The sequence below is a fragment of the Ursus arctos genome, unplaced genomic scaffold (assembly GCF_023065955.2).
Source record: "Ursus arctos isolate Adak ecotype North America unplaced genomic scaffold, UrsArc2.0 scaffold_37, whole genome shotgun sequence".
In the NCBI taxonomy this organism is placed as follows: domain Eukaryota; kingdom Metazoa; phylum Chordata; class Mammalia; order Carnivora; family Ursidae; genus Ursus; species Ursus arctos.
In genome coordinates this window covers 13,579,798-13,599,682 of record NW_026623053.1, presented here as the reverse complement: position 1 = coordinate 13,599,682, position 19,885 = coordinate 13,579,798, and the positions used below count along the sequence as shown (strand labels likewise).

General features: G+C 41.0%; 1 protein-coding gene across 4 annotated transcripts in view; it reads right to left on the bottom strand.

Annotated features, from left to right (window-relative positions):
* Positions 1-19,885, bottom strand: part of AKAP6 (A-kinase anchoring protein 6) — a 457,477-nt gene that overhangs the window by 252,687 nt on the left and 184,905 nt on the right. For all 4 annotated transcript variants that reach the window (XM_057306386.1, XM_048222174.2, XM_026513573.4 and 1 more), the window contains exons 3-4: positions 14,072-14,323; positions 3,435-5,186 (exon numbers count right to left, since the gene is read on the bottom strand). In XM_057306386.1, coding sequence (XP_057162369.1) covers positions 3,435-5,186; positions 14,072-14,323 — 2,004 coding nt within the window. The remainder of the gene's footprint in view (positions 1-3,434; positions 5,187-14,071; positions 14,324-19,885) is intronic.

Sequence of the window (19,885 nt, the reverse complement as noted above, 5' to 3'; positions counted from 1 at the left end):
TAGCAAACTAAACGGATAAATATTCCTTCCCTCACAGAGCTCCCATTCTAGCAGGGGGAAACCGTAAACACACTAAAACAATAAGCATGCTAAACAGAATTATATAAAATGAAAGAATACAGTGAGACCTGTAGAAAAAATAAAAAGGTTTAGGTTATACCTTTTATTTTTTTTAAAAGATATATTTATTTTAGAGAGAGGGGGGTCGAGAGAGCGAGAGGGGGAGAGAGAGAGAGAGGGAAAGAACGCTGCTCTTACAACCCTGAGATCATGATCTGAGCAGAAACCAAGGGTCAGACACCCAAAGCACTGAGCCACCCAGGCGCCCCCTGGGTTATACCTTTTAAAAGGTGGTCAGAGTAGGCTTCCCTAAGAAGTTAGTATTTCAGCAGGCTCAGAAGAAATTTAAAAAATTAGAAATGAGAGCATCTGATGGAAAGAGTGCAGGCAGAGGGAACTGACAAAGATCCTAAAGGCATGGGCATGCCCAGCCTGTTCTGGGAACAGCAAAGAGGCCAGTGGGAATGGGTGAAGTGAGCATGAGGAAGAGCAGGTAGAAATCAGGTCAGAGAGGAAATCACAGGAACAGTCTACTTAGGGCCTCTGAATGCAACAGGAGCTGTTGCAGGGTTTTGAGCAGAGGGGTCATATGATCTATGTTTCAAAAGGATCATTTTGGCTGCTGTGTTAGAAACAGACTGTAATAGGAGCAGGATGGGAGCAGAGAGACCAGTCAGGAGGCTAGCACCAGAGCGGGAACACTGGGGGTAAGAGAAGTGGTCCATTTTGGATAATAAAACCTACCTCGTAGGGCTGTTTGAGAATCCTGTGAGAAAATTACTGCAGGTAAACTGCCTAGCAGATGCTTGATGCAAAGAAGATATTAAATAACACCTTGTCTTATTATGTTATATTTGCAGGTAGAATAGGTTCTCTGGGTCACTATAAATAGATCAAAGCTAGAGTGTGACATCCAAGGTCAACTGACCTGGAGGCTGGCAGCTGTGCCACTGAAGTGATAAAGGGAGGTTGGACGGACCAAGGGGCTTACTCTTTTAGCCTTTACTTCATATCCCAACTCCAGGATGGTATTTCCAACTGCCTACAAGACACTTCCTCTTAACAGTTTTATCATATAATCAATATCAATGTATCTGTTTTTTTAAATTACCTGCCTCACCTCTACCTCAAGCCAGCAACCCATCCAAACACTTTCTTCTATTAAAGATACAACAGTGCCCAGAGGCTGGACACTTGGCTTCGTCCTTGCAGAAATGGAAACAAAACATGCTACCATTGGAAGCTGGTATTGCGGCCACCATCTGCTTAAAACATCTCTATCTACAAAAGAAGAAACAAGGCCCAGAATGAAACAGGATTAGCTATGGGCCTCTCCAGGCTTTAATGACTGAGCAAGGCCTAGGACCAGTTTTCTGGATCCTGCTTTCTTCAACAGCCCTCCCCACCCATGCCTGTCCCACATCACAGCAGTCCCTCACACTGGCTGCCACAGGCCAGTTATCTTTGCCCTGGCCACCATCACAACTGCCATGACCTCCTTCCTGTTACTGTCAACTAAATCTTCTAGAAAGGCTACTGGAGGCCATGACTTACAGTGCTTTCAGTGTGCTCGTTCTAGGTTCAAATGCTTACTCTGTAATTACTAGCTGTGAGGCTTAAAGCAAGTTTTCTAACCTTGTTCTGCCTTGGCCTCTTCATCTAAAAAAGTCCTACCTCCCCCCAGGACTTAAATAGAATAAGGCATGTGAAGATCTTATCGCAGAGCCAAGCACAAAATAGGAGCCCAAGAAGCATTAGCTATTGTGGGTTTTATTACTACTCTCAGTCACTTGCAGAGAAGTTGCCATGGGAGCTGGGTGAACACATCCTAACTGCCTTGTACTGGCCTTCAGGGCCTTGTAGCAACCAGCTCCATTATATGTATGGGAACTTTCACTGCTCTCTGTTCACAGACCTTTCAGTCAGGACAGCTCTCTGTACCCCCCAACCCCCATAAACATGCTCATTCCCAGATCCCCCCTCTGTGTTTTGGCTTACGCTCCTCCTACCTGAAATACCCACTGCCCTTCTCTCTGTCTTAATCCTGGCATTCCCTTCAAAACTCCACTGAAGCCTTGGCACTTCACAAGAACTTCCCAGGCAAATCCTGGCTCCACTGATACCATTTTTTTTTTCATAATACTACAGTATTTACATGCAGTATATATATTGATCACTTCCTTACTGAGGAATGGGAACATTTAGTTAATATATGGGCTCCAGAGCAGGCTGCCTGGTCTCTCCCAGCCTCAGTCTCCTTATTCATACAATGGGGTTAATATTAGGGTTGCTGTGAGAATTGGATACATAAATTCTTGGTAAAAATAATCATTAACATACGTTTCTATATTATAAAGTACATATTGATATATGCTATTATATATTGCCCTTAACTTTTCCTTCGCTTCACGAACCTTCATTTGCTTCCTCCAGGTTAGCCTGTCCGTGTGTACTATACTATTATCCAGTGTAATCACAGCTTCGATTATGGAGCTCAGTCCTGAGAATTCTGACATCGGTCCTCAAAGATTTCATCTAATAATCCATTCTAAAAGTACAGATTTGGGGTGCATGGGTGACTCAGTCACTTAAACGACTGACTCTTGATTTAGGACCAGGTGATGATAGAGGCCTGTGTTGGGCTCTGCACTGGGCATGGAGCCTGTTTAAGATTCTCTCTCTCCCTCTCCCTCTGCCCCTCCCCCCGCCCCCTCAACCTGCCCTGTGTGTGTGCATACACTCTCTGGACCTCAAAACATAAACAAATAAATAAATAAATGTACAGATTTACCCAAAATATCATCTCCCCATCTCAGAACCCATGGGTGGTACACAGTATAGGAAGCACGGTTATTAGCCAGAGGCCTCAAAAAGGAGAAAGACCGGAGAAATACAAAGATTCCCCCCCAAAATTGGAAACATCTGGTCTATTTCTATAGGGCGTTAACACTGGGAATGGTAAGCTATTCTGGGGTTAGAACAAACAAACCAAAAATCAGTGAGGATGACCACAACATTCCATTCATGTACTCCTGAAGTACTGGTGTGTGCACGGCTACTGTTCTACCGTATTTTGTATTCCACTCAAAGGGGCCCACCATTCATCAGGAGCCATGTTAGGCGTGAGCAATATCAACAGGGATTCCTACACCAAGCAGGGACACAGCAAGCTAACGCACTGCCAAGGGTAGTTCCTAATGATGCATACTCTGCCACAACGCAGTGATCATTGTGCTTTTTCTTTTCTTCTTTGAAGAATCAGGCTTATCAAACATGGCAACACATTTTATAATGAGGATGGGGAAGGATTGACCTTTTCCCAGCATCACTTCCAAAGATCAAGTAAGAAATCTTGCAAGTTAAGACCACCTTACCTCTATTTTCTCCCATACGGCTTCATAGTTGTCTTGGTGTTGAATATCTTGCATCAGTTTCTGAATTAAAGCAGATTTTGTGGCAGAATGGCTCTCATTTTTTTCAGAGGATGAAGCTCTCTCTGACTTCTCATGGATGTATTTTTTCATACCAGAGAGAGGCATACACAACTCCTCATCAGAAAGAATGTCACTCAGGGGCCCAGACTCCATGCTCTCCCCCAGGGAAGAGGCTATGTCACTGGACGAGCTCGGGGACACTCTGCCTAGCCTCGTATGCTTCTTCTTGACATGGTACGTTGGATAGATCTCAGAATCTGAGTTCATTTCAGACAGTTCCCAGTCATCAATATTTTGGATAGTTTCTCCTCTGGGTTTCTGAGGCAGAAGCTTTGTCAGGTTCTCCAACTTCAACGCTAAGACCTCAGTCTGCTTCAGATGAGAGGGCAGTGCTAGGTATTCGTCGGAGCCATACCAGGCCTCTACCACCTGACCATTCCTGGTGACGTGACTTGGGGAGGAGGAGTAACTTTTTTTGCTTTTGTTTTTTGAAAGAAGGGGTACTGGAGACACGATGCTGTCTGAGCCAACAGAGGATTCGCTACTTTGAGTAAAAGGTGGTGAGCTGGATGTTTCTGACTGTACTGGCAGTTCGGCATTCTGACTCCTCTGATTACATGGCTCGAGTGAAGATGTGGAAACGGAATCTGTTTCTGGCCCCTCTATGGCCTTGGGAGTACCTGAAGGAATTCCATTCGGCACTACTGAGCTCCTCATGCTTTCAGCTGGCTTGCCTGAACCCACTCCCCGTTTAGGCGTTGGGCACAGAGGCCCCTCTCCTGGGGCCTTGTGTGGCTTTTTAGGTCGAGGTTTCTCTTTATGGCAGTCACTAAGCCTTCCCAGGCTGGAGGATATTTCCTTGATGTGACTTTTGACAGTGTTTTCAAGATTCCCCTCCCCCACCTTGTGCAAACACTCATACGACTGGCTGGCAGCAGAAGGGCTGTTGGGGTAGGAAGACTGTAACGCCAGACAAAGCTTGGATCTGTCGGGAGGATCCACCAGAGAAGGGGTGCTTCTGCTCATCTCAGGCTTGAGATCAGCCATCTGCTTCTTTCCATCAGTGCTTTTCAGATTACTCTTAAAAGTTTCCTCTTTAAGGAAAAGCCCTCTTTTGGGCAATGTGGGCTGTGTGGGAGAGTCCTCATTGTAATTAAAGCAATCTCGAATGGATCGCTTGGGAGTTGCATTTTCACAAGGCAGAGGCTGTTGGTTCTTTGTCCCAAGTTGGGAGGAGGAACTGGATTCTTGCTTCACAGTCTCAGGAGGGCGTTGATCAGCATCTGTCAGAGCTTCCCCTGAAGATGACCCCAGTGGCTCCTCGACTGTCAAAGCACTGTTTTCTTCACATCCACCTTTGTCATCTGCTGAAAGAGATACTTGAGATGCCTCCTCACTAACTGCTTCGCTGCAGTTGGAAGGGACGGGGTCAGTCGCCACCGTGAGTAATCCAACACTTCGGATGAGCTCAGGGAACTCCTTTTCCATCTCACTGTAGCTCCAAGAGTCAAAGGGTTTGGTTTTGACCTGGCTAGAGGTCATGTCACCTAGGCCACCAAGCAAATCCTCACTTGGACTATAGTCAGACAGTTCAAAAGCAGTAATACCACAATCCAGAGACAAGTAATTTTGAGAGCATTTGATAGTTAACTGTCCTGAGTCGTCCACTTCTGTTAGAGAATCAAGCCGGCCCTGAAACAGACAAGGGCAACAGTTTCAGTAAATGCAACATCGATTACATTCAACTGCTATTCAAATGAAATCTCAGCAGAGGCCACTGTAAAGGTCAAAAATGCAGCAGTCTCAATTGCTTCTGGTTTAACATACAGAAAAGCATATTAATCAATTATATTGCTTTATGTTCTTAAATATTTTAGGATTTTTTCTTTAATCTGGAGAATAGAGGCTTGATAGAAACGGTCAAGGTTGAGCCAAGAATATCCATTCTTGCCTTAACTTTCCATTTTAAAATAGCCTGTAGTTCATTTAGTAAGCATTTCTTATATGATGCCTTAAGTAATAAAATTCTGGGAACAAAGTAATAGAAGAGTAGAATCTCCATGAAGATCTGCTTTACATATTGCTATCACTCCAAGACCTACCACAGTGGCTAGCTTATAGAAGATGCTCAATAAATACATTTAAGTGGTATAATTAATTACAGTAAGTGTGTCATGTTAACTATATATTCACGAATCACAGGAAGGTGAACTCTGAATTTGCATACAGTTCAGGACCAGCTTCTGTTTGTACCCACCCTTTTGAAGATAAACACAGGAAATCCTGGAGAAAAGTAATGAATATCAAAATGCACCATCTTAGTCCCTGTCCCCTCTCTCTGCATGCATTTTTCTCCCCCACTCCCATTTGTTATGTTATGTACCAATTGCCTCCCTCCCTTGTTATTTATAATTCAAGAGAGTCCAGTTTGATTTGAAACCCCCTGTGCTAAAAAAATAGCTTCACAGGTAGTATTTTTAATCTTTGATTATGTGATGAAGGGTTTTGTCTCATCACTAATGCAGTTTCTTTTTTTTAAGATTTATTGATTTATTTAAGAGAAGGGGGCAGAGGAAGAGAGAGAACCCTCAAGGTGACTCCCTACTGAGCATGGAGCCCGACACAGGGCTCAATCCCAGGACTCTGAGATCATGACCTGAGCCGAAATCAAGAGTTGGCTGCTTAACCAACTGAGCCTCCCAGGCATCCCTCATCACTAATGAGGTTTCTAATCTCACACAACAAATGGGGAGATTTTTGATTGACGATTTGCTTAAGACAGAAGGGCCCTGGAATCCTTTTATGTCTACCAGCTAAGGACAACCTGATCTGATCTAGCCCCTTAGGAGATAATGGAAGGAAACTGAAAGTGAAGGGTCGTTCGTTATATCCCCAGATCTCTCTTGTACTGGAGAAGGAAGTAGGTGAGCAAACTGAAGCCAGAAGTCACATGGCTGCTGAACCCTGTGTCCTACCGCCAGGTTATCCCAAGATCTGGCCACTCTGGGACCTCACACTGGGTTTTTGTTCATTTGTTCCTTTTGCTTTTGGAAATTTTCTCTCCCTTCACACCATTACCTTGCCTTTATCTCCTACTCCCTTCAGTGGTATTCCACAACATTCAGATTAATAATAATAATAATAATAAGCCTCATTTCACTTTTCTAAACCTCAGTTTCCTCAAGTATAAATGGGGATGGTTAATTACTACGACTACTTTTTCATTTAATCCTCACAATAACTTTCTTCTGGGGTCTGTACTATTGTCCCTATTTTATATAACAGGAGCCTAAGCCAAAAGAAGGTACATAACCGCATATGGCCTCGCATCTAGGGGCCGAACTGGCCTTGAATGGAGGCTTTCTGACTCAGAGTCCACACATTGACCTCTGCATAATAATTTTCTCTGATTCATTGGATATTATTTTAAACAAACATACCCCCTCCTCCAGTTTGTTCTCCACATTACCACACTGTAAAGAGTAACCTAGGAGCGCCTGGGTGGCACAGTTGGTTAAGCATCCAACTCTTAGTTTCAGCTCAGTTTCATGATCTCAGGGTGGTAAGATCGAGCCCTGTGTTGGGCTTCACACTCAGCAGGGAGTCTGCTTGGGATTCTCTCCCTCTCCTTCTCCCTCTGCCCCTTTACAAATTGCAAACATGATGTTAAAGTCCTGTAATAGCTTCCTGCTGCTGGGTTAAAAACCCAACCCCTTCCAAGAACAGACATGTAGAGGCCTCTCTCAAGCCACTCTCCCCTCCCTGGCTGCACCCAGCCACAGTGTTCTCCTTACAGTTTTTGAACATAATGAGTTCCTTCTGCCTCAGGGCTTTTGCACATGCTATTTCCCTCTCTCAAGAAAGCTTCCCACTTACAACATCTCTTAACTAGTTTACTCTTACACAACCTTCAGACCTCAGAGCAAGCTTCACTTCTTCAAGATTCCTAACTCCTACCTAAGTCAGAATTTTTTCCTTATAAGCTCTCATAAAATTATGTTATTTTCCATTTAAGCATTTACCTCAATCTGTAAATAAATACTATTGTGATTATTTGATTCATTTGTTTCTCCCATTGGTTTATAAGTACCACAGGAGTATAAATCACATAGAAAATGGCTGACTCACCAGAACACTTGCAACATTTAGCATGGTGATGTGCATAGAGTAAGCAATCACAGATGAATCTGTTGAATAAATGAATGAATCGATGAATGAGGACGTTTTGGAATGTGACTCTACGCCTTCATGTAATTTCTTCCTCTGATTACGTAGTTTTAGTTGACTCTAGTGATTAAAAGCCCAAGTTTCAGACTCAAATTCTGGCTCTACCACTAATTAGCCATGTGACCATGAGCCAGTAGCCTGATGTCACTAAACCTCATTTCCTTCATTTGCAAAATGCAAATGATAAGCCATGTCAAGTGCTGTTGTGAGTCTTAAAGGAGATAATATATGTAAGACACAAGTCTGGCACATGAATAGGTATTCAATGAATGTTCACTCATTACTTATTATTACTTTTACTGATCAAGTATACTGACGGGGCAAGTTTCATCAGAATGAGAGGCATCCCTATGCTAAATTACACTGCAAAAAAATGGGAAACCACTATTAACTGCCAATCTCAATAAAAATTATCTAAACGGAATTGTGTGGCTTTCATGCTTATCATGGCTTATCATGGAATTGATGTGGCTTTCATGCTTATCATGGCTTATCATGCTTATATTTTCTATCATTTTTATCATAAAAGTACAGCACTGTAGCTACTGAAGTGAGGTGAAAGAGGTTTTAAGTAAAAGTGTTTCTATGATGGGTACAGAAAAAGAAATTTGAGAGTTCAGGCAAAAATCAGATCCCTACAAGTGTCAGTCACCTGTTTCTATAGCCCTGGGAAAGTATCTGGTGTCCACTGTGACAGTCAAGGACCCCTCTTATCAGGGATACTGTGCAATATAACTGGTACTCAATAAAAGATATTAGATGAATATATGGTATATGAGACTACATCTCAGATAATAGGGTATGACTGTGTTTCCCTAAGTCTTCCCCTGAAAATCCCTTCCCTAGCCAGTCCTTTGGAAAAGAAAATACCATACTCAAAAACACCTGGTGCCCCAAAGGGAACCCTCTTCCATCCTGTTCCCAAACAGGCCAACTATTTCTGTGCATGGCTGACTGTCACTCAGGGGTAACTATTTTTAATAAGACTGCATTTTTAATGTGGAAAAAATCCCTCCCTGAAAAACAAAACAGTGCATCCATTTTATATCTTAAAGACCAAATGATAAGCATCTACCCATGCATTGTTTTTAATGCAGTTTGTTATTAAGAGCATTCTTCAAAAGTACTTTTTCTAGATTTTTACCATGCAGAGGCAATTTTTTAAAAAGAAAGTTCCGTGAAGTATCTCAGAGCAGATGAATAATGAGTTTCATTTCTTAAAATATTCCTTAGTAATACTAATATTCTTAGCCCCGTTGCTTTGTTCTGGACCACTGTCCCAGAGAGTTTTCAAATGCATGTAATAGTCTCAGGTGGGTAGAGAGGTGAGGAAGAGTGCACGTTGTTTTTACAGTCCTTTTTTTACTTCAGAAATATCACATTTAATTGTGTAGTGCCATTAGCTGTGTCATGGCTGCCCAACAACGTCTCAACTCAAATATACTTTGATTTAGTATGTTATCGAGCAGTTCCTCAGATGAAGCTTATGTTTTATGGGGATGGTGATTTATTCACTTTATTGCTGGCTTCAGTCTTCTCTGAGACATCAAGGACACTTCCCCCCCCCCCCAATTTGAAACAAAATTTTTGCTTTGTTCCTCACCCATAATTAAGTAAACTGAAGCTCTAGTTTCAAATGTCTTCTTAGATCTTTCTTTTTTTAACACTACATTTTGCTACCAATGAATAGGAGATAAATTCATAATTTAGAGACTTGAAGATCTCCCTATTAAAATGCCCCAAAGTTCTATCAGTGTTCACTGTTACTTCAAGGTCAGTTTTGTACACTGACTTAGTGTTCTTACTGAGAAGAGAGCTGGAAATAGAATTTTACTGTTTTAATCATGGGTACAGTAAAAAATGTTGTACGCCCCCGACCCTTCCTCCCCTAATCTCACTACATGGTGTTCGTTACACTTCAATTACTAACATATACATTCACAGACCTCTTACCAGAATGCTGCAGCTCCCCTGAGTCTTTAGACCACATGAACTAGATTCTTTTTTTTTAACGATTTTATTTATTTATTTGACAGAGAGAGAGACAGCCCGTGAGAGAGGGAACACAAGCAGGGGGAGTAGGAGAGGAAGAAGCAGGCTCTCAGCAGAGGAGCCTGATGTGGGGCTCGATCCCAGCACCCTGGGATCACACCCTGAGCTGAAGGCAGACGCTTAACGACTAAGCCACCCAGGCGCCCCAAGATTCTTGATCAGATTCGCTTTAGGCCTACCATGCTGGGATTCTATGGCTCCGAACGTGTTCTGGAGAGCAGCAGTAGACTGAGAGGAGCAAGTAATGATAGGGAAACGGAAACCAAAGCAAAGTTTACTCTCTTATAGGCAAGGGGAAAACACACAAAAATATTTTAATATGTTTTATTTATACTATAGTAATTATTTTTAAGAATCTCCATTTTCTACAGGCTAAAATTATGAGTCAAATGATTAATTTCCAAGATTAATCCTAGTCCACCGATTGTATCTCCCTCTTCTATCCCTAAAGCAGTGATTATCTGCATTATTTAATTCAATTCAGCTCATCAGATTTTGATATACAGTGATACAAATAAGGTGCTAGGGGAGATAGAGATGATTCTAATCTGGTACCAACACTCATGCAGTTCAAATCTAGCACGTACTCTGTCATGATACAAATGGACCTATGACAAGGGCTAACAGAAGAATACATAAAGTGCTTTGGGTACGTGCTCCGGAAGGACAAATGCATTCCCACAGACAGGGTAAGTATCGTGGAGGTAAAGGGCTTACTTACCACACCATCTGGCATGTGGTAAATTCTTAATCACTGTTGGCTACCGTGTTCTTATTGTTAACAGTTATCACTACCTCTGTGATTTTACCTCTCTCAACCTCAGTCCTATTACCTGTAAGATAGATACAATAGTATCACCTGTGAAATAAGAGTAACAGCACCTTTCCTGCCTACCTCCTAGAACTGTCTGAGGATCTAACAAGAATATGAAGGTGATTCCTGACATGTGTTATTCATCTTTGAATGCCTAGTGCCTTATATATATATAGTAGGAAATCAATAAATATTTAGGGGAGATAGAAAGGAAAGCAGGAAGGAAGGGAGGGATGGATGGAGGAGAGAAGGAGGAAAATTACTATTATTACAACAGAGATCTATTATGAGCTGGTTTTATTTGTTCTATTTAATTATGTCTAGATTTATGTCCTTAGGTAGTCACTTAACCACTCTCAGATTCAGTTTTTCCATCTATAAAATGGGACTATTTTTAATATCTCTTACCCTCCTTAGTAAATGAAACAATAAAGTGCTTATCAAAGTATCTGAAATATAAAAAATTTCAGTACAACACACTTTTTATACAATGTTGAGCTTTGCCCTATTTTTTATTTGTTTAGTTGGTTGGTTTTGTTTTAGCAAAACATTTGCTAATTTGCTTACAAAATATGATGTGTCATATTTAAATAAAAGAATGAAGTTTATGCATTTTGTTTTTGCAAAGATAGAACTTGCCACTTTCTCAACTTTCCAACTTATTCTTTAATGTGGCTCAGAAACTCAACTAGCTTACAAGAAGAGAAAATGAATTCACTTTCACTGGAAGGACATCGACTATTTCAGTTTATCAGCCTGTTTAATGCCATTTCCCTCTTCATTCTACAAATCTTTCACAGCTGAATTCGTTCTGATAAAGCTTAGAATTTTATCCTAATTCCCTTCCTGTTTTCCACAATCCCAGTATGCTGGCTGGCAGAAACAAATAAAACTTTAGTCTTTAAAATGTTCTCATGGAGTCACACTAGAGGCACAAATAGGTTTCCATAGCTTTAGGAAGGTTGGTAATGGAAACAGTGCTTCAATTCACAGAAAAATATCCACAAAGGAGACAGCTAAGAATCCACTGTTCTTTTACGCCTCACACAACATATTCTTGAATTTCAAATATGACAATGCACTAAATTGTTTCCAATCAAATCTGTAAATAACTGTTGAGCTCACATTGTGAGAACCATTATGGACACTACTTAATATAAACTAGAAACATAAAGCAGTGGCCAGGGACAATTACTCAGCCTCAACGACTTTTCATCATTACCTACCGTCTCTTGAATGACACCAGTGCAAATCAGTGCATGATGAAGGTATTCCACAAACAACGATGGTAAGTAACAATAAGCCCTAGAACAACTGCTATATCTCCTGCTCTACAACAAAGAGTCGATGATCAGTAAATGTTTATTTAATGAACAAAAATGTAAAATGAACTGATTTTATCCAATGATTTCTTACGCCCCCCTCTAGGGGTAGAAAGTGAGCAGATCTGATGACTGATCAATACTGGATGTTGGGCAGAGCCAGCAGGACACACAAGGAGGAACAAGAGGAACAACAAAATACGTACAGATTGCGGATGGCAGGTAGATAGCTAAAGAAGAAGCTCTTCAGAATTGAGATCTTTCCCAATCCTCATCTCTACTTCAATGGCATACACCTCATGAATACCACACTTAGGGCAGAGCTGGATACTCCAGAATTCTTTGTAGTCTCCCAGAACCACAAGAATCCCAGTCAAGGACCCTCTAAGGATCCCGTCTGGGAGGGATGGCATCTGGGCACCACATACACCCATGTATGCATTCTATGATTAAAAAGAGGACTCTACCAAAGTCTGTATCACTTCCCTCACTGCCACAATAACAGGAACAGCTGAATGAAAACGAAGAACATAAAGCTAGAAGTGAGGCCAGTAGATTTTGATTCTCATAAACTTCCAGGGCCTGCGTGGAATTTGCTATGGCAAGAGCACCGTTATTATGAAAACAATAATCAAGAAGTATAAATCATTTATGAGAATAGGCACACATTTGTTTTGTGTTGTTGAAAATGTTGGAGCCACTGAAACATTAATTAATACTGAATTATGCAACACTCATTATAAGGCCTTTTAATCTTATGCATTTATATAAGTGTTTTATAAACTTCTACAATATCTATTTTCCACAAAACCAAGGGTAGGGCACTAATGCGGATGTCCAGAGCCAAGGGACTATACACACAGACACACACTCTATGATTCTATATACCATAGCTATCTAGCTATCTACACACACATACACACACACATACACACAGCTCTTGCTTAGTTATTAGCACAATGCTTTGCTCCTATATATGTCAATTTTATGTGGGATGAGGAGAGTTCATTTGGATTCAAATTTACCGTGTTCATTCTTTTTCTTTTACGATTTTATTTATTTATTTATTTATTTATTTATTTTATTTATTTATTTGAGAGAGAGAGAGAGAAAGAGTGCAAGCAGGGGTGGGAGGGAGGTGCAGAGTGAGAGGGAGAGGGACAAGAAGACTCCATGCTGAGTGTGGAGCCGATATGAGGCTCAGTCTCACGATCCCAAGATCATGACCTGAGCTGAAATCAAGAGTCAGATGCTTAATCGACTGAGCCACCCAGGTACCCCCCACAGTGCTCATTCTTAAGCCGTGCATCAAAAGTGACAACAACGAACTCTTTAAACTACTCTTAATATGAGTACAAAAAATCTAAACACATTGGTTGTGTAAATTCTGAAGCTCATTTGACTCACTGTATCCAGAATGATTTTTTCAAAGCATGAACTTAATCATGTCAATTCCCCAAACAAACTCTCCTGTTGTCCCTAAAATAAAGTCCAATTCTTCTAATATGACTTTTCATCTTCATAATCTGACCTCTGCTCACCTATAATTTCAAATCCTGGTGCCTTGACCTTTCTGCTCCAGTGTTGTCTAGAGCTCTCTGAGCCTGTCATTCTCTTACTTCTGGATCTTTGATAATGCCACTCTTTCTGGCTAGAACCTCTGTTCCCCAGTCTAATCCTGCTTCTCCTTCAGATCCCAGGTTGGACTCACTTCTGGAACAGCTTTCCTGTCTGAATTAGGTGCCCCTTCTCTGTCTTCCAGTGGCATCATGTGGATTTATCACAATCTGCCCTTAATGTCTGTTCTTTTGTCTTTATTGGGTACTAGATTCCTTGAAGGCAAAGACCACATTTGGTCACTCTTATATTCTTAGCACCTAGTGCCTAGCCATAGTAAGTGCTCAATAAATATTTATCAAATCACTGAATGGGGAAGAAGCTACTATGGGTGGTATGTGCAAACTATCAGATGTGAATTAACTCTGGTCTAAAGTTTCATTCACCTCAGAAGTGCCCTAGCCTCTGGTCACTATACCTAGATTCAAAGCCCAGCTCAGGACCTGATTATTTACCTACAAAGAATTCCTATGCCACATCTCTGAACTGAAAACATTCTCCAATGGCCACACTCGATAACACACTACTTGGCTTCAAATACCCACCTCATTTGTCTCTTCGGAGAAAGCTTGCAGAATGTCTGTCTGCCTGGTGTAGTTGCCATTGGCGTCCTGCAGGCCCTGCAGAATTCGCTCCCGCAGAACCAGCACAGACACGCGGAGCTGGTGCCAGAGGAGCTGCACGGCGTGGATGTCCACAATCACGTTGACGGAGTAGGACAGCAGCTTCAGGGAGAACTCTGTTTCGAGGAGGGCATGGATTTGCTCCACATGATCCGAAATATCTTCACAAATGTCCTGCAGTAAGGAAAAGCAAAATATATGAAGACTATTTAGCCTTACTCCAGGGACCAGGGGGAAAAGTCACTCCTTCACTTGACACCAACTGTCAGGGCCCACAGGTCAGGTAAACCACATGCTGGGTGACTTGCCTTTGTTTTAGATCAGATGAATAGGGGCAGCCCAGATTCCTGGGCACCGGCCCGCCAATGCATGCAGGTAAATCTATCTTTTTCTAAACCACAAAAACGCACTATTCTTTCCAATTTAATTATTTCAGTTTGAAAGTTTACCCAAGGTAAGAGGTCACCTCACAATTCCACCCACTATTCTCTTTATTTGCGGTTTGTTGGGGATCCTGGCAAGGGTGCCAACAGCTGTTTTCTGGGCTAGTGGGGAGCCCCTCTGAGCACACATTATTTCAGGACAGAGGCATCATCCAGACACGGAGCAGGAAGAAAGATGGGATAGAATGTGTGCTTCACAGGAACTCCCAACCATTCTCAATGAGCCATGGGGTCCTTGGTGTAAGGGACAATTGTCACATTTCCACAATAACAGATTTTAATATTTAAATTCATAAGGAATATCTAAATTTCAACTCACACTTTGTAATCAGAATATTCTTTTATCTAAGTATAGGTGACATACAATGTGACATTAGTTTCAGGCACACAACATAGTGATTCAACTTCTCTAAATGTTATGCTATGCTCAGCGCAAGTGTAGCTACCATCTGTCACCATACAGCGCTATTAAAACATCACTGACTATGTTCCCTAAGCTATGCCTTTTAACCCTGTGATACTTATTCATTCCATAACTGGAAGTCTGTATCTCCCACTCCCCATCCCCCATTTCACCCATTCTCCCTCCCCCCTTCCCTTTGGAAACCCTCAATTTGTTCTCTATATTTATAGGTCTGACAGAATTACTCTTAAGAAAGCAAGCCAGAAAAACCCCAAGGACAAAGAAAGACAAAAATACAGTTTTGTTTTTAAGACCTGGACATTTTAAACAAAAACATTACTGAATCAAAGTTTCAATCTCCTCCACACATACTATTAGGTAGGCAGATTTGGCGTCTGATATGTCACTTGTCCTTACAATTTCCCAAACTCCCATTGTGCCGTCAGAGGTCCTAGCATGAAATGGGTAGCATCAATGGTAATATTTACTTGAGCAATTTGAGTCCATTAAGCACCAAAAGGATGTACATGTCAGCTAAAAGTACTCAGTGATTCATTTTTAGTTATGCATCAGTGATTTTTTTAAAATGGGGCTTCTATTTTTGATTTTTGTTAAGGCTAAAATTTTAGGATAACATTTGAGGTCTGAGTCCTATCACAAGTATCCAAACAGTGATTCTGTGCTGGAAACACAAACTTTCAATTTCATATAATTCAATTACTTGTTTCTGAAGAAAAATTAAAATGGAATCTGTATTTACTGTGTAATAGTAGGCAAAAAAATTCTATTGAAGCATGATGGAAAGTTGTGCTGAATTTTTAGTAATAATTATTGTACAATTCCAATAAATATTCTAATATTATTTCTTAAAACTCAAGAACTAATTAGTGATAGTTACATAATTGGTGATAATAATTTGAAATAGATTAAAAGTTTAAACAGATGCTGGAGTCCTAAAGTTCTTACAAATGTGGCCCATGAGCACATGCAGTCCAAAAGAGATTTGGAGCAAAAATCACATTACCTTATCAACCAGTACATGGGAACCACTCACAGCTGGATTAGCCAGTCTCTGCTGCCCTTTGGCACATTTATCCCCTACGCCTCTTATTCCTGATACCTAGACCACCATCCCAAAGCAAATGTCCTGTACCCTTCTCCCTCTTGGATTAGTACATTTCTATGTAGTACTGTGTTACCTTAGGAAACTCTCTTCCTCCCACTGCTGATCTCTTCCAAATTCTCTGTACTTTTCCTGGCTAATATTTCCATTCCATTGTAAAACAAACAAACAAACACTCTATTAACTTTTTCACAGAACAGTACATCTATCTCCTGCTCTTCCCCAAACCTGACTCTGTCCAAGGTTCCTGCTTCCCCCACTGCCCTCCCAGTGGGTGAAGGCTGTTCATTCTCCCAGCCCTCATCTGACAGATGGAGAGGGGGAGGGCTGATAGGAGAAGGACAAGCCTCAGTGATTCTTTACCACTTTCTGATCACTTTTCTTTTGCCCTCATACTAACACCCTTTGTTTTCACTAGGTGTCTGCTGACTGCTAAGCCTTCTCATCTTCCTTCTTCATTATTGCTGCCTATATTCTTCTCTTTCACTCCTCCACGCTGAAGACTGCAGTGGCTTGGTCCTCTCCATACTGAGCAAATCATCATCTTAGGCAACTTCAATATTCATACTGATGAACCAACCAATATCCTAGCCTCTAATGTCCTTTACTCCATAACCCTTAAGACCTTCATTCCTATTCTATTGGGATACCTCTCTGCCAGAGCCCTACCATGGACCTTGTCATCACTCCACCTGAGGAACAATATCAGAAAGTCCCCTATGCCACCAACCTCTCTTTGTCTGACCTTTTCACTTCCATTCTCCCACTACAGGTGCTCTTCAAACCCAGCCCAGCCACCAGCCCCTCCACCCCCCTCCTAGCACAGCCTCTATAATAATCACTTCAACCACTCCCTTGGTAGTATTCTCCACTTCCTCACACTCTTGATTTCATAATTTGGATTTGTTAGTATCTGTCTCCTGGGTCCCACTATGACCCTACAGATGCAGAATACATTATATACCTAGGGGAAGAAAAGGTTTGGGTAACTTTAATGCCACCTGCTCTGAATACTCAAATAGGCATTTCTCAACCACACCATTCCCACCCTCCCATTTAATATGTTATATATAGTCTTGGCACTACTACATGCTATCACTCTTTCTAAATATAATTTGGCTCCTCCATGATGAATGTAGGAACTTAGTCAGAGCCAGATCATGGGTCAAGACGGCCAGGCAACCATCCAAAAGGGCACCAAAGCATCAATGGTGCCTGTTAAGGTTTTCACACCCTCCTCCTTACACATCTGTGAAATATAAATTGGCCCTGTTCCTACAGAAGCAAATGGGCCCTGAGGAGAAAGAAACACTCTCCCCCCCAAGAGCTGACCTCCCTCTATTGAGTATTTTGGCAATGTGCACGTGCAGTCTCTGTTGAAATTCTGAAACTAAATAATGCATGGCATGGTGCAACCTTCTGGGGTCTATTCATTATTTATTTATTTTTATGCCCTCTACTCTGCTACCAGGTATCTGGTTCGACAAAATTACATGCACACAGAAACTGTAGAAGAAGAACTGCAGATATATGTGTATGTTTTGTGTGCGTGTGTATGTGTGTGTGTGTGTGTGTGTGTGTGTGTGTGTATACACACACATGGATCCCTGTCTCACATCAAGGTCTTTCATCCATTTGGAGTTTATCTTTGGGTGTATATATATATATATATATATATATACACACACACACACACACACACACTCAGGACAGTGTGTATGCCCCCCTCCAAACTTGGAATTAAACTTAGAATATTCAACGAGAGGTTTAGAGAGATAACTGAGTGATTCTGAATCTATACATACTTTTTAGTAATGTAAAATCTGCTCTTCTCTGTCCCTCTATGTAAATGTCAACCAAATATTTAAAGAATTATCAGTTTGAATCTTCTGAGGCTTAGATCCTTAACCATTGCCAGTTTGTTGTACATTTATACGAAAGAATCTGAAGATTATGAATACTCTGTTTATTTTAATCCAGTCAACTAACTAGGTATTAGAGACTTTTAAAAAGGATTTGCTGAATGGCTACATCCCAGCAGAGGCTGTTTGGAATTAAAAGGCTCTGAAAAATCTGACCTGTTGGAGGCCCTAATCAGCACTAGATTAACAAGGTGAAGTAGAAGCATGGTGGGGTGGGGGGTGTTGGTGGAGGGTTGAACCAGAGCCCAACTGATGCATATAAGCCTTGACTGCACATGTGACTCTAGTAGATAGCAACTGGAAACTAGACTGTACGCACATGTTTGAACTGCTCAGTGTATAACAAACTTTTGAGCACTGCAGTGCTACTTACTAGAAACAAATTTAGTAACTTTAGATTCACAGATTTTTAGGAATACAGAAAGAAACAATCCCTTCAAGTTCAGGACTGGAGATTAAGATATATATCTATATCTATATATATCTTAAAGACCTATAAGCAAAAGTATTTCTCTCTATCTGCTTACTGAGAACATTAACACTAACATTAACATTATACAATTAGAGATTTTAAATTTAACACAGCAATGACTGGTTAAGCTGATGTAGTGACTAAAATTCATCGTGAAGTATAATCCCCTCAAATTTTAATGTTTGACTTCAGATTCTTTCCTATTCCTACAGAGGGTATTAGTAGGCAGAAACCTGAGTGTCTGTAAAGGAGATAAGATCAAGAAAGGGATGAGGATGTTGAAGACTATATGAGTGACAGCATGGAACCCTTTCCAGCATCAAGGGGAGAGTTGGCTTGGTCCACCAGTGTATCTTCTATAGAGCAAGTTATTCCTGTAAATCCATCTTTCATAATATTAGCCCAAAATTATCCCATTTCTCCTGTTCACACCTAGTTCTGGTCAGTATTCCTATCAATTTCAGCCCTTCTCCCCATTGTTATCTCTACCAGACCTTTCATCTCTGACCTTCAGATTCCTCTCCTGACTCCCAAGTATGCCTCAACTGGGACAAGGTGATGACGGACGGATCCACCAATCCCGACTTTTCTCGTTCTTAAAACCCCAAATTCATCTATTTCCCTTAAAGGCAGCTCTCATCCCTTGTATGCCATGTCCACAAACAGAGCTAGAGGACTGTGGGACTGTGTGGAGGTAGGGGAAGGCAGATCCAGGGAGAGGAAACCAAAAATACCAAGACAAACTGTTAACATTCAGAAGTGTGCCTGGAGTTGGCTCTGTTGTCCTGTTCTGTTAAGAATAAATGAAAGCAAATATATCTAACTTCCTATGAATATGGTGACAAAAGGCTGTTTCATATAATTATGAAGATTTCATCATCATCGTCAGAACGCAACTTCATTCCCAGAGTATGTATCTTGGTATATGAATGTTCTCCCCAACTAGGGGGCTGGTTCCCCAGAGCCTCTTCATATAGTTAGTGGCTATCAATAAGTCGGAAGCTCGAGAATTCTGATGATATGGATCTTACTTTAACATACTGACAATGAACAAAAACTTAACTTTAGTAGATAGAATTATTTAGTTTTACTTTTCAATATCATCAGTTGGTATCAATTACTTTAGCTACTTAAAATCTCCCATGATGCTACATGAATTTCATTCATTCCCTTATATCTTTTCCTCTAAGATGTTCTCCAGTAAGCCCATTTAGATGACTAAATCAACAGACTTCTCAAAGAATAAAAAACTTTTAATTTTAAGTTGAGGATAGTTTTTAAATGTTCTTCAAGCAAGGACACTTTTTTTCATAGATCCTCAAATTGTCCCTGGTGCAACCTATAATCATTAAGGATAGAAGGATAATGTCTTT